This window comes from Enhydra lutris, unplaced genomic scaffold (assembly GCF_002288905.1).
Source record: "Enhydra lutris kenyoni isolate GAN:26980312 unplaced genomic scaffold, ASM228890v2 scaffoldscaffold31, whole genome shotgun sequence".
NCBI classification, from domain to species: domain Eukaryota; kingdom Metazoa; phylum Chordata; class Mammalia; order Carnivora; family Mustelidae; genus Enhydra; species Enhydra lutris.
Genome location: NW_019154115.1, coordinates 9071879 through 9094872, shown reverse-complemented (window position 1 = coordinate 9094872; position 22994 = coordinate 9071879). Strand labels below are relative to the sequence as shown.

The following is a 22994-nucleotide window of genomic DNA, read 5'->3' as shown; positions in this document are numbered from 1 at the left end:
CCGATCCTTCTGTGACCCTGCGGTACCTGAGGCCACGCTGACCCCGCGTGGGCTTCACCCCAGTTAAGCCTCTGGAGCGATGTCCCTCAGCTGAACTGACTTTTAAAAGTCCTGATTTTGTGCTCCGGTCCTCCGCCGCTTGCCGGGAGCCGGCCCCTCCCCCCGCGGTCTATCTTCCCGTCGCTTTGGATTCACTTCTCCGCCAGTCCTACCTTTCAGAAAGTGGTTGATTTTCTGTTTCTAGAGTTGCTGTTCTTCTCTTCGATCTCCCGTTGGATTTGTAGGTGTTTGCAATCTTTAGATAAGCTATCTAGCTGATCTCCTGCTACCTGAAGTAGTCTCAGCCTGCTACTTCTCTGCCATCTTCTTTAAAAGGATTTTTAAAAAATGATCCACCACTATAAAATCTCAGAGATTATCAATTCAGGAACTTCATATTCACTCCTTACTCAGAGGAAATTTCTGAGCCGAGCCCACTCTTCTGTCCCCTAATCACACAGTGATGCTGCCACTTCTCATACTACCCAGTTATCATAGGTACCTTCATCCCTCCATTGATTTAGAGAGAATTTTTATACTTTTATAGGAGGAGATAGGCAAGATAAGAAAAATGCAACTTGGAACGACCAAGTAATAGAAGAAACAGAAGAAATCTTAATTATAATATGTCTTCAGAGAGATGAAGACTTCCTTTAATCATTAAACAAGAACAAGAGGCTATAGTAAGAAATATTAAGAGAATAAAACAGTTTGGAAATTTAATGGTTGGAATATGGTTTCTAAGTTTTTCAGAAAGTAGAAAAAAAGGACAAAAAAATTTAAAATGGAAAAGCTAAAATAATCGGAGTATTCATCCTGGATGTTCAACATTCAATAGGGGTATAAGAAAGAGAGTGGGAGAGACAGAAGAGAGGAAATAATATTTGTAATGTTGCAAAACTTCTGAAAACTTAAATGAATTTCCACATTGAAAGAGTCTATCATGTCCAGCACAGCAGATTTTTATTCATGCCAAAACACATGAAATTTCAGACACTTTATATTTTTCTTTCTCTTTTTTAGAGAGAACAAGAGCACATGAGCCAGGGGGTGGGGCAGAGGGAGAGGGAGAATCTTAAGTAGGCTCCACACCCCCCTCAGAGCCTTATGTGAGGCTCGATCTCATAATGCTGAGATCATGACCTGAGCCAAAAATCAAGAGTTGGATGCTTAACTGACTGAGCCACCCAGGCATCCCTCAGCACACTTTTGGTAGAGATCGAGAAAGCTCCCAGAGAAGAGAAACAGATCATGCACAAAGGACTGGGAATGTTAGCATCTGTCTTCTTAACCTCAGCACTGGAATCCTGAAACATGGGTCAGTGCCTTCAAAATTCTGAGCGAAAATAATTTTCAGTGTGAAATTCTATACCCAGCTTAATAATCAAGTGTGAGGCAGAATAAGGACTTTTCAGATATGCAAAGTCTTAACATTATTTATGGCTCAGTATGCTGGGAATTGTACCTTTTTTCTTTTTTTATTCTTCAAAATAATTTAGTTCACTATGAAATATCTGGTGTTCAAAGGTTTAATTATACTACCCCTAAAATGCCTGGGCATGGAGTATTTTATAGAGGTACATTAGTTTCTTTAGGTTTTCTCTGTTCTTTGTCCAACTTGTTTTCATTAATTTTGGAATATTTTAATACATGCATGTTAAATTTTTTTTGTCTTAAAGAGTATGTTAATACATTCACAAGTCTTGGAATCTTGTGTTTTTGTTGTTGTTTAGTTGCAAATATTTTGTAACTCATCATTTTTTCCCTTGGCCCTTGAATTTGTAGAGAGTTTTTGGGGTTTTTTTTTGTGGGTTTTTTATTTTGTTTTGTTTTGTTTTTTTTGTTTCATTTTGTTTTGTTTTTAGTTTTGAAATATATAAAATGGGAATGACTATAGTTCTCATATTTAAAATTTCCTGTATCATTATGTTACAGGTGTGTTTCTAGATTGTAGTTTATGGTGTGTATTTGTGCTTATCCTAAGGCTTTCTTTTAATAAGCTATGGGCCACTTAGATTTATTATTATAAATAAAATGTATCCTAATGTCTTAGGATATTCTTCTACTATCTTACTTTGTAGTTTATATTTACTAGACTTTCTTTTTGGTTCTTTCTTCTATTTTTCTGCCTTGGATTTAAAAATGTTCTTGATTACTTCCTTTCTACTAATTTGAAAGGTATGTATTCTGTTTTTGTTCTTTGAATGAGTAATATTAAATTTTTTGTATCTGTTTTGGTACATAGATATAATTCTTATTATTTTAACATACATATTAAAGATTAAGGTTAATCTCTACCACTCCTGTAAATATTACAAGGAAGTTTAGTGTGTAAGGTCCAGTGATACCCATCTTCTATTAAATTGTCTAAACATTTTAGTCCACTTTTTTGGAGGGAAGGGAGATCAGTTGACTTCACTTTATTTTTTATTTTTTTTAAAGATATTTTTTATTTATTTGACAGAGAGAGAGAGAGAGGTCACAAGCAGGCAGAGAGGCAGGCAGAGAGAGAGGAGGAAGCAGACTCCCTGCTGAGCAGAGAGTCCGCTGCGGGGCTGGGTCTCAGGACCCTGGGATCATGACCGGAGCTGAAGGCAGAGGCTTTAACCCACTGAGTCACGCAGGTGCCCCAACTTCACTTTATTTTTAAATCCCAAATTTAGTCATCACCGTTAGTATGGCTTTTTTCCCCACTATACAGTCATTACTATTTAGATTGATGCATATTTATGGATTTTTAATTTGTCTTTGCTTCTTTGTGTTTCACATCTGTGGGTTAAATTGCCTTCCCTTTACAAATAAATCCTTTAGTAGTTCTTTTTTTTTTTTTTTAAGATTTTATTTATTTGACAGACAGAGATCACAAGTAGGCAGAAAGACAGGCAGAGAGAGAGAGGGAAGCAGGCTCCCTGCCGAGCAGAGAGCCCGATGTGGGGCTCGATCCCAGGACCCTGGGATCATGACCTGAGCCAAAGGCAGAGGTCTTAACCCACTGAGCCACCCAGGCGCCCCCTTTAGTAGTTCTTTAATGAAGATTTGTAGGGCGTCAAATTCAGTTATTATCTTTATCTTGTGCTTGTTGTTGAAGGATGGTTTGGCTGGTTGTAGAATTCCACATTGATAGTTATTTTCCATCAGTAATGTGAAGGTATTTTTCTATTGCCTTTTGCCCTCTAATGTTGCTGAGAAGTCTGCTCTTGATCTAACTATTGAACCTTTATAAAGTAATCCATCCTTTGTCTCTGGTTGCTTTAAAATTCTTCACTTTGATGTACTTTGATTTTATTAGTCTCTGTGCAGTTTTAAATTTATTTCTTCATAAAGTCAGAACATGGAATATACTTTTAGTCAAAGAACTTAGGTCTTCAGCAAAGTTCTGGGAACTTTTAAGCTATTGTCTTCCTCTGTTCTTTGTATTTCTTGACCACATTCTATATATTATCCTCAGATCTCTTCTAGTTTGCAAATTTTCTTCAACTATGCTTAATGTACTGTTAAACTTATACTAAAGGTTTTAAATTTCAGTGGCAATATTTTTCATTTTGGAAGTTCCATCTGGTTTTTTGTTGTTGTTGTTAATTCTTTTGTCATTAGTTTCTTCATTTTTCATTATGGATTTGTCCTGTCTCTGCTCTTTAAATAAACATGTTTAAAATTATTTTATCTCTTTCAGATTGTTCTGTTTTTTCAAATTCTTAAGAAGCCATACCTCCTGTTTGTTGTGTCTGCTTACTGTCCTTTATACCGCATTGTTTTCTCATGTAATTTGTAGTTTTTGATTGTGTGTCCCTCTTCAGCAAGGTTTTTTTTTTTTTTTTAATGGGTACATATTAAAAAATCTCAGGTGTTTTATGGTGTGTGGAAGTAAGAATTGCTCACAAGGAATACCTAGAGTTTTGATTTCTCACAAGAGATATTTTTTTCTCCTCCTGTCCAAAGCCCCAGGAAGAATAGGCTTCACTTTGCTGGACCAGTGGACATTGATTTTATATATGTCCTTTTCACTAAGAGAGCAGCCCTTCTAAGCTTCTAGGTTCATTTCCAGCTTCCTACCTCTGTAACTGTATCAGCATTAAATTTCCAGCCTTTAGCCTTTATATATGTATTTTAGATATAGATCTAAATATCTTTCCAAACAGCTTTCTGTCAGCTTATAGATTACACCAGCTGTAAATCACTGATTAAGACTTTTTCTTTGCTTACTTTTTAAACTGAACTGTATATTTGAAACTTTAGGGGCGCCTGGGTGGCTCAGTGGGTTAAGCCGCTGCCTTCAGCTCAGGTCATGATCTCAGGGTCCTGGGATCGAGCCCCGCATCGAGCTCTCTGCTCGGCAAGGAGCCTGCTTCCTCCTCTCTCTCTGCCTGCCTCTCTGCCTGCTTGTGATCTCTGTCAAATAAATAAATTAAAAAAAAAAATTATTAAAAAAAAAAGAAACTTTATTTATTTTCTATATTTTATCAAGCATTTTATGTGTTTATTGCATTTTATCTAGAGATTGTAAAAAGTTTTAAAAACTTTATCTTGTGTTTCTAGAAACCTGTGCTAATTTATTTTTATTTTATGTTTTACTACTTGTCTTATTCTACAGTAAGGGTTTGGAAGCAAGATACCCTATTTTTAGTGTAACTAGTTGTTATGTTAATGTTTTTCATGAACATTTAAAAATATTTGTTTATTTTAGCAAAATTAATAAGAAAATAAAAATTTTTGAGGGGCATCTGGGTGGCTCAGTGGGTTAAATCCTCTGCCTTCGGCTCAGGTCATGATTCCGGCATCCTGGGATCTAGCCCCACATCAAGCTCCTTGCTCAGCGGGGAGTCTGCTTCCCCCTCTCTCTCTCTGCCTGCCTCTCTGTCTACTTGTGATCTCTGTCAAATAAATAAATAAAATCTTTTTAAAAAAGCAAAAAAAAAAAAAAAAGATTTTATTTATTTGGGATGCCTGGGTGGCTCAGTCAGTTAGGCCGCTGCCTTCAGCTCAGGTCATGATCCCAGAGTCCGGGGATGGAGTCCTGCATCTGGCTCCTTGCTTGGCAGGGAGTCTGCTTCTCTCTCTGCCTCTGCCTGCTTGTGTGCTCTCTCTGTCTCTCTCTCTGACAAATAAATAAAGAAAATCTAAAAAAAAAAAAAGATTCTATTTATTTATTTGAGAGAGAGAGAGAGGGATGGCATAGGGGGAAAGGAAGAGGGAGAAGCAGACTTCCCACTAAGCAGAAAGCCTGATGCAGGACTTGATCCCAGGAACCTGAGATCGTGACCTGAGCTGAAGGCAGATGCTTAACCCACTGAACCACCCACACACCCAAGAAAATAAATTTTTAATTCCTCATTATGGAAAATAGTGCTTATTCCCTTCATGTTCTGTATCCTAGTAATCATTAGTATAGTAATCTGAAGTTATATACTTCATTTTTACTTTTTCTGTTTTCCTTCTGTTATACAAACATTTAAGAATCTTATTCACAACATTTTTAGTGTGTTCTCCACTGTATAGAAAACTAATTCTTTTCATTTTTACCCTTAATTTCCTCACTCCTGGGTTCTTAGTTTCATTTTTCCATGGTTTGGAACATTGGTTTGATTAATTTATTTGGAAAAGATGGCTAAGTAGTATATTTACTTAGTTTTTAGATATCTAGGAGTGTCTTTTGCCTTTATAAGTAAGCAACAGTTTACTTGGATATAAAATTCTTGGGACATTGTATTTGATAGGTGAAAGCTAGTTGTGGTAATGAGATCCAAAATTACAGATCAAATGAGACAGAAATTTAGTTCTTCATAATCTAATACTTGTTATGTAACAGTGATCCATGTAGGCTTGATAAATGACATCCTACAAGCCCATACAAGCCATCTCTGTCATCACACCATTTTGACTTCCATCTCTGGATGCCAAGGTTGGCATTGTGTTTTAGCCACTGGGAAGGAGGTAAGAGGAGTCCACAACAAGCAGATGTACCTATAAAATGATCCTTTGTATACATCACTTCTATTCACATTTTGTTGCCTCAGATTTGGCATATAATCACATCTAATCTCAAGGGAGTCTGGGTTATGTAGATTCTAGCCTGACAATAGTCATATGCCTAGCTTAGAACTCAAATTCTATCTCTAAAAGGAAGAGGGAAGAATGGATAGAATACTGGAAGATAGATGCCTCAACCACAGACATCCAGAAAATTTGCACTCAAATTTTGTTTCAGTCCTTATTTTTTCCTCCTATTTGTATGTATTCGTTTTATATCAAGGATATTACTCTTTTATTTGTGGAAAATCTATTTTTTTAAGTTTCGATATTGCCTTTTAAATCTGTGTATCATATTTTTTGTACTTTTTCAGTTTTTAAATTTACCCTTCCTTTTATTCATATAGTTTATATTCTAACACATAGATTGATTTCTTCTCTTATATTGGCTTAACCATTATTACATCAAACTATCTTTAGCTTTTCATTATTACTCTTTGCCTATTCTCATTAGCAATTTCTTATGGCTAAAAAATTTTTATACTGTCACAAGGAAGCTTATAGAAGATACTGCTGTAGGAGCTTAAGGGAAATAGAGGTAGTATTGGTAGTGACAGCTTTCTAAACTGGATGTAGAAATACTCAGAGTGCCCTTCCCTAGAGTGAATGTAAATTAAACCACTGTGTTTTTTAGCAAAGAGAATCCTAGAAAAGTAGCTGGGGTCATTGATTAAAGAGATAACTAGCTGCTACACTTTCAATGATGGGATTTTATATTCCTTCTAGTAGAAGTTATCTTTGGTTTATTTGTGTAGGATTTTAGAGGTAGCTTTGATGTGTAATTACTTTAAGTCAGTTTGATTATTACCTAGAAAATGAGAGGAAGATAACTCACTTGTTAATATTGCTTTTCAAGGAAGAAATTCAGAAAATATATTTTTGGAGAAGTTAAAGGAAGACAGTATTCCTGGTCCTCGCTCTGTTGGCAGTATTAAAATCAGCTTTACCCCTAGAGTATTTCCAACTGCTCTCCGAGAATCACAAGTAGCAGAAGAAGAAGAGGTAGATATGCTTGTTGTTAGTTACAGTGATCACAAATGAAAATGCTTTATTTTTTTATTTCATCTATTACTGTTACACTTGCCACATAATTTATCAATACATCATTTGCATATTAGATTTGTAAACTTGTGTTTTGGTAAGGGATCCATATGTGTTTGGTAAGGGATTTGGACATTTTTGTTAATATATTATTACAACTAATTATTATTATCATCAGGTATTTCTAATATGACATTCTAGAATATCTCTCATTCATTTATAAATTCCTGGGCCCTGGGATTTTGAATGTTATATCTTTAGTTATATAAGCACTAAGAACTGCTTTTTTTTTTTTTTACTACAAGATACTAGTTGTCGCTTCTCACAATTGAAAAGTTGTGGAAGTAATCGAAGATCCTTAAGACATGACAATTTATAAATATTAACTATTTTGGGAGCACCTGGGTGGCTCAGTCAGTTAAGTGTCTTCCTTCGGCTCAAGTCATGATCTTGGGGTCCAAGGATTGAGCCCTGAGTAAGGCTCTCTATTCAACAGGGAGTCTGCTTCTCTCTCTCCCTCTATAATCTCTCCCTCTCTCTCAAATAAATAAAATCTTTAAAAAATATTAACTATTTTCTTATTATTGAATAATAAATTCTGAATTTTATTATTTGTAAAATTATATCTAGAACTATAAAATTATAATATTTAAGTCATTTATATTTTTTCATTATAGAAAAATAAATATATTATAAACAAGAAAAGTAAAATAATAATCACATGAACTCCCAGAAATCTGTGTGAAATTTGGATTTGAAATTTTTATACATCTGATCTTTACCAGCTAGTAATGTTAAACTGAAAAGGCTAAAAACTGGAAGTTTAAAATCACATTATCAAATAGTATATTAGTTTACTCAGGATGCTATAACAAAATACCTTGGACTGGGTGGCTTAAACAACAGACATTTCTCAAAGTTCTGGAGGCTGGAAATTCCAAGATCAGGTACAGGAGTGGTGGAACAAGAGTTGTGCTCTGGTCTTTCCCTCTTCTTAGAAGGTCACTAATCTCATCATGGGGACCCCAACTTCATGGCCTCATCTAAATCAAATTACCTCCCAAAAGTCCTGCTTCTAAACACCATCACATTGGGGATTAGGGCTTTATCATATGAATTTTGGGAGACACAAACATTCAGTCCATAACAAATAGTATTTCCATCTCATGGTAGAAGCTGAGAAATCTCAAAGTAGCTGTTAATAAAAATAAAACTTTTGTGTCCTTCATTAGACTTTACCCTCTGATTTCAGTGGTTACACAAACAAGCGGAGGCACGAAGAGCACTGAATACTGATATTCCTGAACTTTCTGATTTAAAAGAAGAAGAAAAGAACCCAGAATGGCTGAAGGACAAAGGAAAGTAAGTTGCTTGAACTCTGGCTATGAGATTTATAATACATTAGGTATACATTAGTACTTACTACATCTTCAAGATATCTTCATATATGTGCCTGTGTGTGTGTGTTGTTGGGCAAAGACAATGCAAATAAATAAGTTAGGCAGGGCTTCCTTACTTAAAAAGTCAGATCATATAACAAGGCTCATATTTATATTTATTTTTGTATTTAAATGTCACAGAAATGGAATATATGACATCTTTTGGTGTACTTATTAAAATCCCTTTTATTTTTTTAAATATATATATTTTTAAATTTTATTTGTTTATTTGACAGAGAGAGAGATCACAAGTAGGCAGAGAGGCAGGCAGAGAGAGAGGGGGAAGCAGGCTCCCCACTGAGCAGAGAGCCCAATGCAGGGCTCAATGCAGGGCTTGATCCCAGGACCCTGAGATCATGACCTGAGCCGAAGGCAGAGGCTTAACCCACTGAGCCATCCAGGTGCCCCTTAAAATCCCTTTTAAAATCACTTACATTTAGCATAAGTTCTTCCTAATCTCTCTCTCAGAAATGTGTTTTTTAGGGGCACCTGGGTGGCTCAGTCAGTTGAGTGTCCTACTCTTGATTTGGGCTCTGGTCATGATCTCAGGGCTGTGAGATGGAGCCCTGTGTTGGGCTCCTCCTATGAAGTCTCCTTAAGATTCTTTTTCTTCTTCTCCCTGTGCTCCTCCCTACTTAAAAACAAACAAACAAACAAACAAAAACAACAACAACAACAAAATCACAATTCCCTCTCTTAAAAGAAAAAAGAAATATGTTTTTTAGAAATTAGAGTTCCTTTGATTATTCATTTCCAACTTCAAAAGATTACCAAATTATCTTATAAATTATCATTTTATATGCAGGAAATCCTTTCATTTATTTACTTATTGCTCTGTGTGAATATTTTATACAATTATTATTATTCTTTTAAAGATTTTATTTATTTATTTGACAGAGAGAGAGAGAGAGAGATCACAAGTAGGCAGAGAGGCAGGTAGAGAGAGGTGGGGGTCGGGGAAGCAGGCTCCCTGTTGAGCAGAGAGCCCGACTCGGGGCTCGATCCCAGGACCCTGAAATCATGACCTGAGCCGAAGGCAGAGGCTTAACCCACTGAGCCACCCAGGTGCCCCTATTTTATACAATTATTAAAAACAGTGAATTTTGATACATTATGAATGGCAATTTGAATTCATATTTTGAGGCCTTTGTAGATGCCTATCTTTAGGTTTTTCATTATTATTAATGAAACTATCTTTAAACTATGTTTAGTTTTTCATTATTACTCTTTGCCTATTCTCATTAGATGTTACTTGTTATATTTCATTATATAGGCTTTTATATTATATTTCTATAGTTGCCATAACAATCTACCATAAACTTAGTGGCTTAAAATATTACAAATTTATTATCTTACAGTTTTAGAAGTCAGAAGTTCAAAATGGGTTTCACTGGGCTAAAATCAAAGTATCAGCTGTGTTCCTTCTAGAGCCTGTAGGGAAGAATCTGTTTTCTTTTGTTTTCTAGTTCGTAGGCTGCCTACGTTCCTTGGCTTCTGGCTGCCAGCCATCAATTGCATCACTCTGACCTCTGCTTCCATAATCCCATCTTCTCTGATCCTGACCCTCCCACTTCCCTCTTTCTTTTGTAAGGATCCCTGTGATTACATTAGTCTCATTTGCATAATCTCCCACCTCAAGACCTTAATTTAGCACAGCTATGGAATCCTTCCTATCCTGTTAGATGACACCATTGTAGGTTCTGAGGATTAGGTTCTGAGGATTAGGATATGGACATCTTGGTGGGGGGAAGTTTTCTATTACCTGTCTACCACATGTCTATATTTTTCTTTTCTTATCTTTCCTCTGTTCTTTCTTGGTCTTTTCTCCTGTCTGTTACACCAGGGATTGATATGTCGGGTTGAGCTGAAGGGTCAGTTTTTCTGAAGGTCAGAGGCCTGGGCCTGACAGGTTGATTTCTCTTACTTCCAACATTAAAGTCCTATATGATCCTTCCTTCTCTTTCTTCCCTTCCTCTCCATTTACTCAACCATTAAATAAACATCTGTTGATCTTGTTATTTACCGGACTATAGTCTAGGCTCTGAGCTACAAGGATCAGTGGATATACACAAATAGTTATAAAATACTGTGTGGGAAGTACAATACATAGAAAAGAACAAGGTAAAATGAGAAGAGGGTACTTACCTTTAAAGGGAGGAAGGTAGGTTCAGAAAAAGCTTCATAGAGAATGTAGCACCTGAGCTCCTCTTAATGATAAGTAGGAGTTTCAAGAGAAAAGGAAAGAAAGGCATTCATTTCAAGTAGTGAGATAATGTGAACAAAAGCTCAAAAAACAAAAAATAGTGTGGACAGGAACTATGTGTGGTTTATTTTTTACTAAAACATAAAATTTGAGGCTATGAGTAATGACAACTGAACCTAGAGAAATCACCAGGGGCCTCATGTACTTGGTTAAGATTCTTTTATTTAATTTATTTTTTAATTCGAGTATAATTAACACACAGTGTTATATTAGTTTCAGGTGTACAGTATAACTATTCAACATTTCTATATGTTACTCAGCGCTCATCACAATAAGATTATTTTTAATCACCTTCATCTATTTCACCCCCCACCTCCCCTCTGGCAGCTACCAGTTTGTTCACTGTATTTAAAAATCTGCCTTTTTTTAGATTTTATTCTGTAAGTTGAGGGGGGGAAATGTTGCAGAAAACATGGCGAAGACCTTAAACTGCCTTTACTGTAGATGTTGTAGGGGTGAAGAGGAGGGCAACTTGAGAAATATTTGAGAGGTAAAATAGGCAGAACTTCTTGTTTGATTTTTGGGGAGTAAGATGAAGGAGTCCCCAGTTTCTAGTTTGGATGATTGATTGCACGATGCCACCAGCTAAATTAGAGAATACAAGACAAGGGGCTAGTCAGGAGAAAATGGGAGTTAAGTTCAGTTTTTAATATGTTGAGTTTAAGATGTCTCTGGGCCAGTCTGGGTGACACTGCCCAGCAAGTCCGAACCTAGAGGAGAAGCCAACACTATAGAAATAGATTTGGAGGTTATCAGCATTTATATTGTAGTTCAATTTATAAAAGTGAAAAAGGAGCTGAGATAGGCAGAGTGTGTAGACCAGGAAAGTAGTGGCCTGAGGATAGACACTCCATGAGCCACCAGCGTTTGAAGGTTTTGCAAAAGAAGGGAGTACACAAAATACTCCCAGAAGCCAATGGAGTAGAACTTTTAAAGAATTTTTGTTTTTTGTTGTTTCCTTAAGAATATAAAAGATTGGATAGCTTTGGAGACAAGAGAAAGAAGAAATGATTGAAATCTCTCAGAGCAGAGTAGAGAAAATTGGGTGAAAGCCAAGAATAGATGGATTGTCTTAGTTTTGTTTTCCTTTTCCTCTTTTTAAAAGTTGCATTCATTTTAAAATTTTATAGTAACAAATATTTTGGGGGGAAGAAATTTACACAGCACATATTAAATGAAAGTCTCTCTTTTTCACCTATTCTACTTGGCCAACTGCTTGCCCTGCCCTCGAGCTTTAACATTCTAACTCATTTCTTTAATTGCATTTGCTTATCTCTAAACTGCTGTTGTTGGGATCACAGTTAATATGTTCATAACTTGTGATGGTTTACAAGAGCTTTTGTGTATTTATATTATCTCATTAAATCCTCATAACTATAAGGGTAGTTACCTACCCCTATTGGGTAGGACCTACTCCTTTTGCACTGTTTAACAAATGTTTATTGAGAAACTAGCAGCTATACACAAAATAGCTCACTTAATTCCTATAACAATGTGACTAGTTGGATATTATTGTTTTTATCCTCTTCTTACAAACATGGAAAACAGGGGTAGAGAGGTTAAGAAAACATGGCTAAGGTGATGGTTAATGAGTAAAACCAGGATTCAGTTCCAGGTCAGTATGATTAAAAGCTTGTATTCTAACTACTGCTGTATACTTTTCACAGATGAATAAAATCTACTTCCTGTCCCTTCATTCCAATTGTGAAGGCAGTCTAAGTGGTTTGGTTATGAATTGCTCCTCCTTGCAATCTGAGAATGCTGAAGTGAGCAAAGTTGACTGGGCTGTCCTGTTGGATTGATTACTTTGCTCTAGAAAATGTTGACAGATTGACTTAGAATAGATAGAGATACTTCATTTTCTGAAATTGGAGGAAAGAAAGTGAAGACAAGAATGGATCTAGATAAGAGAAATTGACTGGTGAATACTGTTGGCCCTGCCAGGTCGGAGAACATGAATTTATAGAGATGTCAGTACAGCTGTGTGATTTATATCCTATAGTGTTTAGTATTTTGAATTTAAGAATAGATCTATAGGCCAGAGTGGGAATTTTAACTGACAAGTACAGTAAAAGACTAGTAGTGCAAGGGACCAGATTGCTCATGGAAAAATAGCTCAGATGTCTAGCCATGAAGTCCAGGATGAGTTAGCTCAGATGTTTAGCCATGAAGTCTAGGATGAGTTAGAAAGGAAGAAACACCACGAGGGACACATTGGACTAAGAGAAAATGGAGCAATTAAGAAGTTAAAGGGTATTGTAAGGTTGAAGATTTAGTGTAAGGGGAAAGTTGGTAGACTAGAAATTTCTAATTAGTGGCTGGGATTCTAGAGTTTGATATTTCTAAGGTAGTGCAGTTCAGGTGATGACGGAGGCCAATATATGATCCTGGGAGTGGGTAGCAAAAAGTATTGTTGAAAGAAAGATATGCTGAGTTAAGGAGTGCTATGTATTTCAAGAATAAATTGATAAATGGGTCATATACATAATAGAATCCTCTGGAATCATGGCAGAAGTTGGGATAGAGACAGATGCTGGGAACCAGGTTTCAAAGTCCTGAATGAATATGAGAAGAGTGATTTTAAAAAGCCAGTAGATGACAGTGACTAGAAGGCTATAGGGCAAAGATGTTAGGAGTTCCAAAGGATAAGGACAAAGAGAGCCTAGACAATGCCCATTCCACCCCCTTAAGTCCCTGATGTAGGGAGTTGAGTGGAGGGTTATTTAGTGGAGAGAGTAGTAGAGATTAATACTGCCTTCAGGGCAGAGCCAGGTTTATTTTTAGAAAGGATTTTGTGGAAAAGTTGAGGCTATAGGGAAGGACTGGGAGGTGGAGTCTATTACTGTAGAACTAAGAATAAAAAAGTACAAAAGAGGAGCACCTGCCTGGCTCAGTTGGTAGAGCAGGGACTCTTGATCTCAGGATCTTGAGTTCAAGCTCCACAGTGGGAATGGGGATTACTTTAAAAAAAAAAAAAAAAAAGTGCAAAGGAGTAGAGGGGGATAGGAGTAGGAAAGTCCAAGAACATGAGGACAAGGGAGAAGTGTGCTTTTAGATAGCGCTCAAAATAACACAGTTAATTGACATGGGGAGACAGTCTTTTGGTACAGGTGTTATGATGCTGGGATGGGCTAAAGGTTCTAGGCAGTGTTGGTGTGGACTTATTTTTGATACAATAAGATGTGATTTGGATTTAGGAGTAGAAAGCGCTGGGTGCACATGGGTGGCTCTGTCAGGTAAGCATCTGCCTTCAGCTCAGGTCATGATCCCAGGGTTCTGGGATCGAGCCCCACTTTGGACTCCCTGCCCAGTGAAGAGTCTGCTTCTCCCTCTGCCCCTCTGCTCCCTTGTGCTTGCTCTACCTTTTCAAATAAATAAATAAAATCTTAAAAAAAAAATAAAGTAGGGCAAATAAGATTGTTGAGCCTGGGTTGGAACTTTGACTGACAAGGGCGGCAAAAGTGTGTGTGCGTGTGTGCGTTAAAATAAAATTAAAACATAGAAGTAAAATTGACTGCTGGCAAAAACAACGAATTGGCAGCAACCCTAGTGCAAAAGTAGACTTCACAGCTGTCAAACATGGTAGATTGTCATTACTTTCAGTCTCTTTTGCTTACATACACTTTTGCCTTACTACCTCCAATTAGATAGAAAAAGAAAGAGAAGCCAAATAAGAGGACCAGAGAAAGAAAGTTGAAAATGAGGAGAGTTGGAAGAAAACTTAGTAACTAATAACACTGAGAGAAATAGACCAAAGTATGGTTAATCATAGCTCCAAGTACAAATAGATGAGAGGTATGACTTGTTAGAATTGTATCCTCACTAGCAGTGTAATGCAGCACAAAAGATAGAAATGGATTTAATAGAACTGATTCAGAAGGAGTGTGTTGAATTTAAGACGAAGGATGAAATAATTTAATCTCCAGAGACTTTGTTTCATGACAGCCTTCTATATTTACACGGGTGAAAATAGTCCAATATAGCATAGTGAGTCGTCTTACTATGCTAAAACCCATGGGACACTTGTTTCACAAAAGAGTAGAGGTGGGAAAACCTTTCAAAAGACCAATAGCTTTTTCATTTTCCTCTGCCTACCCTTCCACTGCTGTGTCTTAGTTTTAAATGCCAAATCTCTACCTTTTGGGAAAATACATAAGCTTAGGCAATTTTATTTGCTCATGAGAACATTTTACCTTTTCCAGTTAACCTTATGTACCAGACAGCTTTTTACTAAGAACATCTCATATAAAACAGAGTCGAGATGCTCTAATTTAGATATTTGCATGGTATGATGTTATTTAACAGGCTTACATGACTCAGAATCTGTAAATAACTTTAATAGCTACCCTTCTAGACGCTTGTAATCATATACAGTAAATGGACCATTGTTCTGTGTCACTGACATTGCTCTGTGCTTGATTTTTAGCATAAGTTTTTTTGGACTTTGTCTTAACCTTAGACTTAAATCCCTTCTTTTCCCACCCTAGGGCAACTTGAATCCCTTCTGCATACCTCACTCTTTACAACAAAGTCTAATGTTACCTAGGAGGGAATTGAGGATATATTACTCTACAGTCTAGCTCCCAGCATCATATTGCTATTATTATATAAAATCGTTGTCTACCCTAGTTCTTAGTTGGAACTTTTCTTCCTTTCCTTTGTACGTGGGGCTTGAACTCACAACACTGAGATCGAGGCCTGAGCTGCAATCAAGAGTCGGATGCTTAACCGACTGAGCCACTAGGTGTCCTCTGAATTTTCTTTTTATTCTTTTGGCCTAAGTGCCAGATTTTATAGCCTGCCTAGTACCCCAGTTCTTTTAAGATGAGGATCTGCTTTGGTTTTGCTTTTCCTTTTGCTACCAGGCTAATTCTACTTCTGAACCCCAGCTTTGTTTATAGGACCCTGCTGACAGACTAACCTAGTCTGCCAGTCTATATTTCTGCTTGTTTTTTGTGTATGTTCTGTGGTTGGATTCTGTCTCCCTGTCTGGATGTCCTTTTACTTTGTTTTGGACTTTTTTTTTTAATAAGGATTTTTATTTATTTATTTGACAGACAGAGATCACAAGTAGGCAGAGAGACAGGCAGAGAGAGAGGAAGGAAAGTAGGCTCCCCACGGAGCAGAGAGCCTGATGCGGGGCTTGATCCCAGGACCCTGGGATCATAACCTGAGCCGAAGGCAGTGGCTTTAACCCACTGAAGCCACCCAGGCGCCCCATGTTTTGGACTTTTTTATACTGATTATTGACCATCTTCTCCCAATACAGTATACAATTCTACTTGCCAAATTGAATTTCTTTCTAATTCTTAGGTTTGGGTCCATGCCTTGGCAAGAACTATGAAGGGTTAGCCTACCACAGTTTCATGGATATAGGGGGAAGACAGGAGACTCATGGGTCAGAGACTAAGGACTATTTTTCAAGGCACATCAAATAGTGTGAGCTTCATGTTGGTTCCCTTTGCTGCTCAAGTCCTACAAGGCCAGTGCAAAGGCAGGCCCAGGTTTGAACCACAGCTCAGAATACCATATTTAAGGAACACATTTTTTAAAAAAAATTTACTTTTACTTATTTGAGAGCAAGAGTGCATGTGTGTGAGAGCAGGGGTGGGGGAAGGTGGAAGGAGTAGATCATGAAGGAGAGGGACCAAGAGACTCTTTGCTGAGCAGGAGCCTGACATGAAGCTCAATTCCAGGACCCCAAGATCATGACCTGAGCTGAAATCAAGTCAGATGCTTAAATGACTGAGCCACCCGGATGCCCCCAAGGAACACAATTTTTTGTAAGAGGATTATAAGCAAGCATGTCTAACAGAGGAAGACACTATCTCTATTTTCCAAGGCTGTGTGCTATACAAACATCTTTGAAATGATTGTCCCAATTAAAAGCTGATTCTGCATCTGATTTAAGACATGCATGAACATAAGATTCCCATGGAGACTCATTCCCCAACAGCCCTTTGCACCTGCATACTTTGAGGACAGATTTGCCAAATCTGCTTTGCTCTGTTGCATTTTAAAGACTCTGTTTCTGGAGATAAGACAGTTTTCTTATACCACTACCTTTTGCCTGATTTAAAGAAGTTTAGAATCCATATTCTAAGATGACTTCTTTGAGGTAATTACCATTTTGTTCAGTTGCTTGTTTGTATGCATTTTATAGCCCATAATATTTTGTTGCAATGGAGTACATTTTATGGCCTAACTTGTCATTTTGTTCAGTGTGTAGTTCCCTCTTCCTGTTTCCATAGTGAGTGCTAAATTGTACTGCTTCTGTGCCACACTAAGGTGTGCTGCTACTCAGCTTTAGAAGCTCTCAAGATACCCAAGAATGGGGTGCCCGGGTGGCTCAGTGTGTTAAAGCCTCTGCCTTCGGCTAGGGTCATGATCCCAGGGTCCTGGGATCGAGCCCCGCATCGGGCTCTCTGCTCAGTGGGGAGCCTGCTTCCTCCTCGCTCTCTCTCTGCCTACATCTCTGCCTACTTGTGATCTCTGTCCGTCAAATAAATAAATAAATTAAAAAAAAAAAAAAAAGATACCCAAGAATGTTTTTTAGCTGAATGATGAGATGCCGAAAGGGACAAGGAGTTTTAAAGTCCTTTCAGGGGTGAGTGGCTGTTACAGTTCTTACTGCTCACACAACAGAGCAATTCTGTCTTCTCTTGAAATTTGTGTTGCTCCTGCCCCTATTGCTGTGTCTAGTCCCTACTACTTCTGATTTCTCCTAGCTTTTTCCTGCCCTTTTCTTCACTTCTCTCTACAGTGCTTCTTTCCTATCAGTCCTGCCTCTGGTTCTTCTCCCATCCTCAACTCTTGTACAAAATATTTGGCCCTTTTGGCCATTGCGAATCAGCATGTTTCTTTTTCATAAAGGCACACCAGTCAGTCATCATAAAAATGACAGGAATGTTTGCAGTTGTCCATGACTTTTTGGTTCTTACTGTATATACAGTTTAATAAACACTCAGTATGTGTTGAATTAATGAGTACTTTTGCATAAATCTTTTCAATGACATTGCCTTATTTGGAACATTAGGGTAGACCTCATGGTTATTAACCTCTCTAAATTTGGTGTTCAAAGGTTACTGCCCTTTAGATACAGGTTTAATTTTTTTTCCCCTTTCCTTTTGAAATTTGACTATTTCCAAGTTCAAAATCATTCTGAAAGCCCTTATGTAAATTCTTGGATGTTCGTAGTGGCATTGAACTTAAAAGAATGTAATGTTCTTTTGGATTTATGTTTTAATATGTATAGTAAACATTAAAAATATTTTAATACTTCATATTTCTTGCTATTATGCCTTTTACAGTGGTTCTTTTAATAATGCTCATTGTAAACTCTTTCCCTTAGAACCTGGGAGAATTTTTCTGACAAAACTGTTATATTATAAAACTGTAAATTTATGTGAAAGATGAAAAATGGAAGCATTCTTCATTTATTTTTGCAAAATTTTAAATTTTTTATGTTAGTTTTTTTTTTTTTTAGAGGGGGGAGGGGCTGAGGGAGAGGAGAGAGGATCTGAAGCAGGCTACATGCCCAGTGTGGAGCCTGATGTGGGCTCAGTCCCACAACCCTGAGATTATGACCTGAGCTGAAATCAAGAGACAGACACCCAGGTGCCTCAAGAAAGGAACTGTTCTTCAGATGTGTATGTCAATACAAGATTTGTACAGACATATAGACCAATGGAATAGATAGTCCAGAAATAGCCCTACCTCCTATGATCAAATATTTTTCAACAGTTATTCAATGTAGAAAGGATAGTCTTTTTAACACATGGTGGTGGGAAAATTGGAAATTCATTTAAAAAAAGAATGAAGTTGGACCTTCTTAATACCTTATATAAAAATTAACTCAGAATATATCAAACACCTAAACATAAGAGCTAAAACTATAAAATTCTTGGAATAAAACACAGAGTGCATCATGACGTTGGATTTGGCAATTTTTCTTGGATGTGACATCAAAGGCATCAGGGAGCCTGAGTGGCTCAGTTGGTTAAGTGCCTGACTCTTGATTTTGGCTCAGGTCATGATCTCAGGATCATGAGATAAGCCTTGAGTGGGACTCTGTGCTCAGCAGGTAGTGTGCTTGAGATTTTTTCTCTCCTTCTCCCTCTGCCCTTCCCCAATCCCTGCTCACATTCTCTCTCTCTCTCTATTTATCACTTTAAAATAAAAAATTTTTAAATCACAGACAACAATAGAAAAGTACTTTAATTGAAAAGCATCAAAATTAGAAACTTCTGTCCATGAAGGGCACTATTAACAGAGTGAAAAGACAACCCATGGAATGGAGAAAATATTTTCAAATCATATATCTGATAAAGGGTTAATATCCAGACTACATATAAAGAACTTCTGTGGGGCCCCTGGGTGGTGTAGTTGGTTAAGCATCCCACTCTTGGTTTCAGCTCTGGTCTGATCTCCGGGTCGTGAGAGCAAACCCCTTGTTGGCTCCATGCTCAGCAGAGTCTGCATGGGTTTCTCTCTCCGTCTCCCTCTGGCCCCTCCCTCAAACAAATAAATCTTAAAAAAAAAAAAAAAAAAAAAAAAAAAAAAACTTCTAAACTCAACAGCTAAAAACCAAACAACCTTTTTAAAAGGTAGACAAAGAGGACGCCTGGGTGGCTCAGCTGGTTAAGTGGCTGCCTTCGGCTCAGGTCATGATCCCAGCGTCCTGGGATCGAGTCCCACATCGGGCTCCTTGCTTGGCAGGGAGCCTGCCTGCTTCTCCCTCTGCCTCTGCCTGCCTCTCGGCCTACTTGTGATCTCTCTCTCTCTCTTTCTCTCTCTCTCTGACAAATAAATAAAATCTTTAAGCAAAATAAAAAAAAAATAAAAAGTAGGCAAAGAAAATAAATAAAAATAAAAATTAGGCAAAGGGCTTAAATAAACACTTCTCTAAAGAAGATATATACAAATGGCAAAAACACATGAAAAGATGTTGAATACCACTAATTATTTAGAAAATGCAAATCCAAATCACAATGGGATACTACTTTACACACATTACAGTGGCTGTTATAAAAAAAACCCAGAAACAACAAGTGTTGGTGAGGATATGGAAAAATTAGAACCGTCGAACATTGTTGGTGGGAATGTAAGATGGTACACAGTATGAAGGCTCCTTAAAAAATTAAAAATAGAATTACCATGTCATCCAGCAATCCCACTTCAGGGTGTATACACAAAAAATTGAAAGCAGGGACACAAACAGGTATGTGTACCCCCCTGTTCATGGTAGCATTATTCATAATAGCCAGGAGGTGGAAGCAACCCAGGTGCTCATTGATGGGTATTTTGGTAAACAAAATGTGGTATATCCATAGAACAGAATATTATTCAGCCTTTTAAAAGGAAGAAACTCTTGTTATACACTACAGCATGGATAAGCCTTGAAGACATTATGCTAAGTGAAATATGCCAGTTACAAAAGGACAAATACTACATGATTCCACTAGATGAGGTATCTAGAGCAGTCAAATTCATAGAACAGAAAATAGAATGGTGGTTGCCAAAGATAGGAGGGAATGGGGAGTTAATGTTTTAATGGGTACAGAGTTTCAGTTTCAGAAGATGAAAAAGTTCTAGAGATGGATATTAGTGATAGTTGCACAACAATGTAAATGCACTTAATGCCACTATACATTTAGAAATGGTTAAAATGGTAAATTTTGTTATATATATTTTATCACAAGTCTTAAAAAAGGCTGGTAGTAGACACTATTGGTTATCTGGCCAAAATGTATGGTCTCCCTTTATTCTTACTGGCTGAGACCCTATTTTGTTTAGGTATGTAGAACTTACCCTTGTGACTTAGATGGGGACCTTTCCCAAGTCCCAGGATAAATTCTGATTGACTTCAACAAATCAGGGTTGTTTTCCTTACACTGTTGGTGAGGTTTTTCTGTTTGTGTTGTTTTATTTTTAGCTAGATGAACAAAAATATGTACTGTAATGTTGTTTGTACAAGCAAAGTATTGGGAAACAAAAACTCTCAATGTCCATCGGTAGAAGGAGACTGGTTTCAAAAATCCTGGCACAAATTAGAGGCTTCTTTGTAAAAATAACAACAAAAACAACTTTGTAAAAATAGTATATCTCCATTTCTTAATACAAAAAGATGATCATATTGTTGAATTTTCATAAGTGCCCCCAAACAGCAATTTGTAGTACTAAGGAATAAAGGTGGCGAGAGAAAGAGGGGGAGAGAGACTGAGGAAGAGAAGGAGAGACTTGGTGGTTTTATTAAGGCAAAATATTTTTTTAAGGGTTTGTTCTCTTGGTCAGTGAGATGGGAAAGGAGGTGAACCAGGAGATTTTTGGGAAAGGTTTTCTCACCCTCAAGGAGCCTGTCAGACGATACTATCCCATTTTCTTTGAATGAATATTGTGCTTGAATGTGGCACCTGAAATTATGCGGCCACCTTACATTCTATGAGGCAGATCAGCCCTAGGATGAAGTAGTTGCTGAGTACAGTAGAATGGAGAAATCAAAGGAACCTTAAGCCTTAGGATAACATCCTCAAGCTGCTGATTTCATTGGGCACAGAGACTTTACATGGTCTGGATTTTTTAAATGTGAGGTAATTTATTTCCTTATTTGTTTAAACCAGTTTGACTTGGAATTCTGTCTGTTACTTGCATTCAGAAATATCTTAGCTGATATGAGGCACTTCAGAAAAATAAACTGTTACCAGAGAATTAGCTTTTCCAGTTTGTGCAGGTTATTTTATTTTATTTTAATTTATTTATTTTTTGTACAGGTTATTTCATTTTATTTTAAAGATCTTATTTATTTATTTGACAGACAGAGATTACAAGTAGGCAGAGAGGCAGGCAGAGAGAGAAAGGAGGAAGCAGGCTCCCTGCTGAGCAGAGAGCCCCATGTGGGGCTCGATCCCAGGACTCTGGGATCATGATCTGAGCTGAAGGCAGAGGCTTTAACCCACTGTGCCACCCTGGCGCCCCTGTACAAGTTATTTTAAACTTAAGTCAGGCTTAGGTTAGATGTTACAGTGGTGGCATCTTCAGTTTTACTAATGATATACTGGGTGCTTTTACTTTTGATGTCATCATGTTCTAGAACTGTACAGTATGCAGTAAAATCAACTGGAAGTGAATACAAAGTGTTTTATGGTAATTTTATATTTGGTATTTCCTATTTTCCTTATGTTTATGTGTTTTTCAAAATTCTAAGAATTATATATAAAAATAAAGAAAAACTTTACATTTTAACTAAATCCTTTAACTATGAACATCTATTTGAAGAGAATTTTGGAAGACTTGATCTATTAGATGCTTTTGTTTGCAAGTAACCAAAAAACCCAATTTAAACTGGCTCTATGTTAAAGGAATTTATTGGCTTATATAACTAAAAAAGCTAAAGGCATGTTGCATTTCAGGTAAAGCTTGATCCAGCAGCTTAACTGTATCACTAAGGACTCAGTTTCTATCTGCCTTTTTATTCTTTTCATAATTCCATATATCAACTTTATTCTAGTGCTAGCTGTTCCCTTGGTGTTAAGCATGGTGACTAACAGTTTGGGCTGTGTGCTTTCTTCACTTGTATCCAGTAAGAGGAGTTTTTCCAACATTCCATTCTCCAACTTTGGAAAGTCATAGGCTTCATTTTGAATAGACCATTTAGGTCATAAACCTCTCCCCAAGTCAATCATCGTAGTTAGTTAACAGGGTAGAAATACGCTTACTGGTTTAAACTACAGATGAGTACCCTCGGAGGTGGGGTCGAAGTCAGTCCCATTCAGATTTATTACATGCTGATGTATGTGGAGGAAAGATGGAGTTGGTGCAGCCTTGGAACGAAGTCTAATGTACAGGGAATAGAAAAGGAGGTAAGCCATCTCCTCTGCCACGTACCATTAGATATTATTTCTGTGTTTCTATTTCAATATTACATTGTTTTCCTTTTCTCTTTTTGTCTTATTAGCAAACTGTTTGCAAAAGAAAACTACTTGGCAGCTATGAATGCGTACAACTTAGCCATAAGACTAAATAACAAGATTCCACTATTGTATTTAAACCGGGCGGCTTGCCACCTAAAACTAAAAAACTTACACAAGGCTATTGAAGATTCTTCTAAGGTATATATATCTATTTATATATATATGGTGCTTTAAAATTGTTATCCTCTTGTTTATGGATTTAAATCATGCCTTTAA

The 22994-nt window shown here is 37.1% G+C and overlaps 1 protein-coding gene across 1 annotated transcript in view; it reads left to right on the top strand.

Moving 5' to 3' along the window:
- LOC111153355 (dynein axonemal assembly factor 4) overlaps positions 1-22994 on the top strand; it is a 63504-nt gene that overhangs the window by 36316 nt on the left and 4194 nt on the right. Inside the window, exons 5-7 of the mRNA XM_022512338.1 lie at positions 6923-7068; positions 8360-8469; positions 22763-22916. Of these exons, the coding sequence (XP_022368046.1) occupies positions 6923-7068; positions 8360-8469; positions 22763-22916 (410 nt within the window). The remainder of the gene's footprint in view (positions 1-6922; positions 7069-8359; positions 8470-22762; positions 22917-22994) is intronic.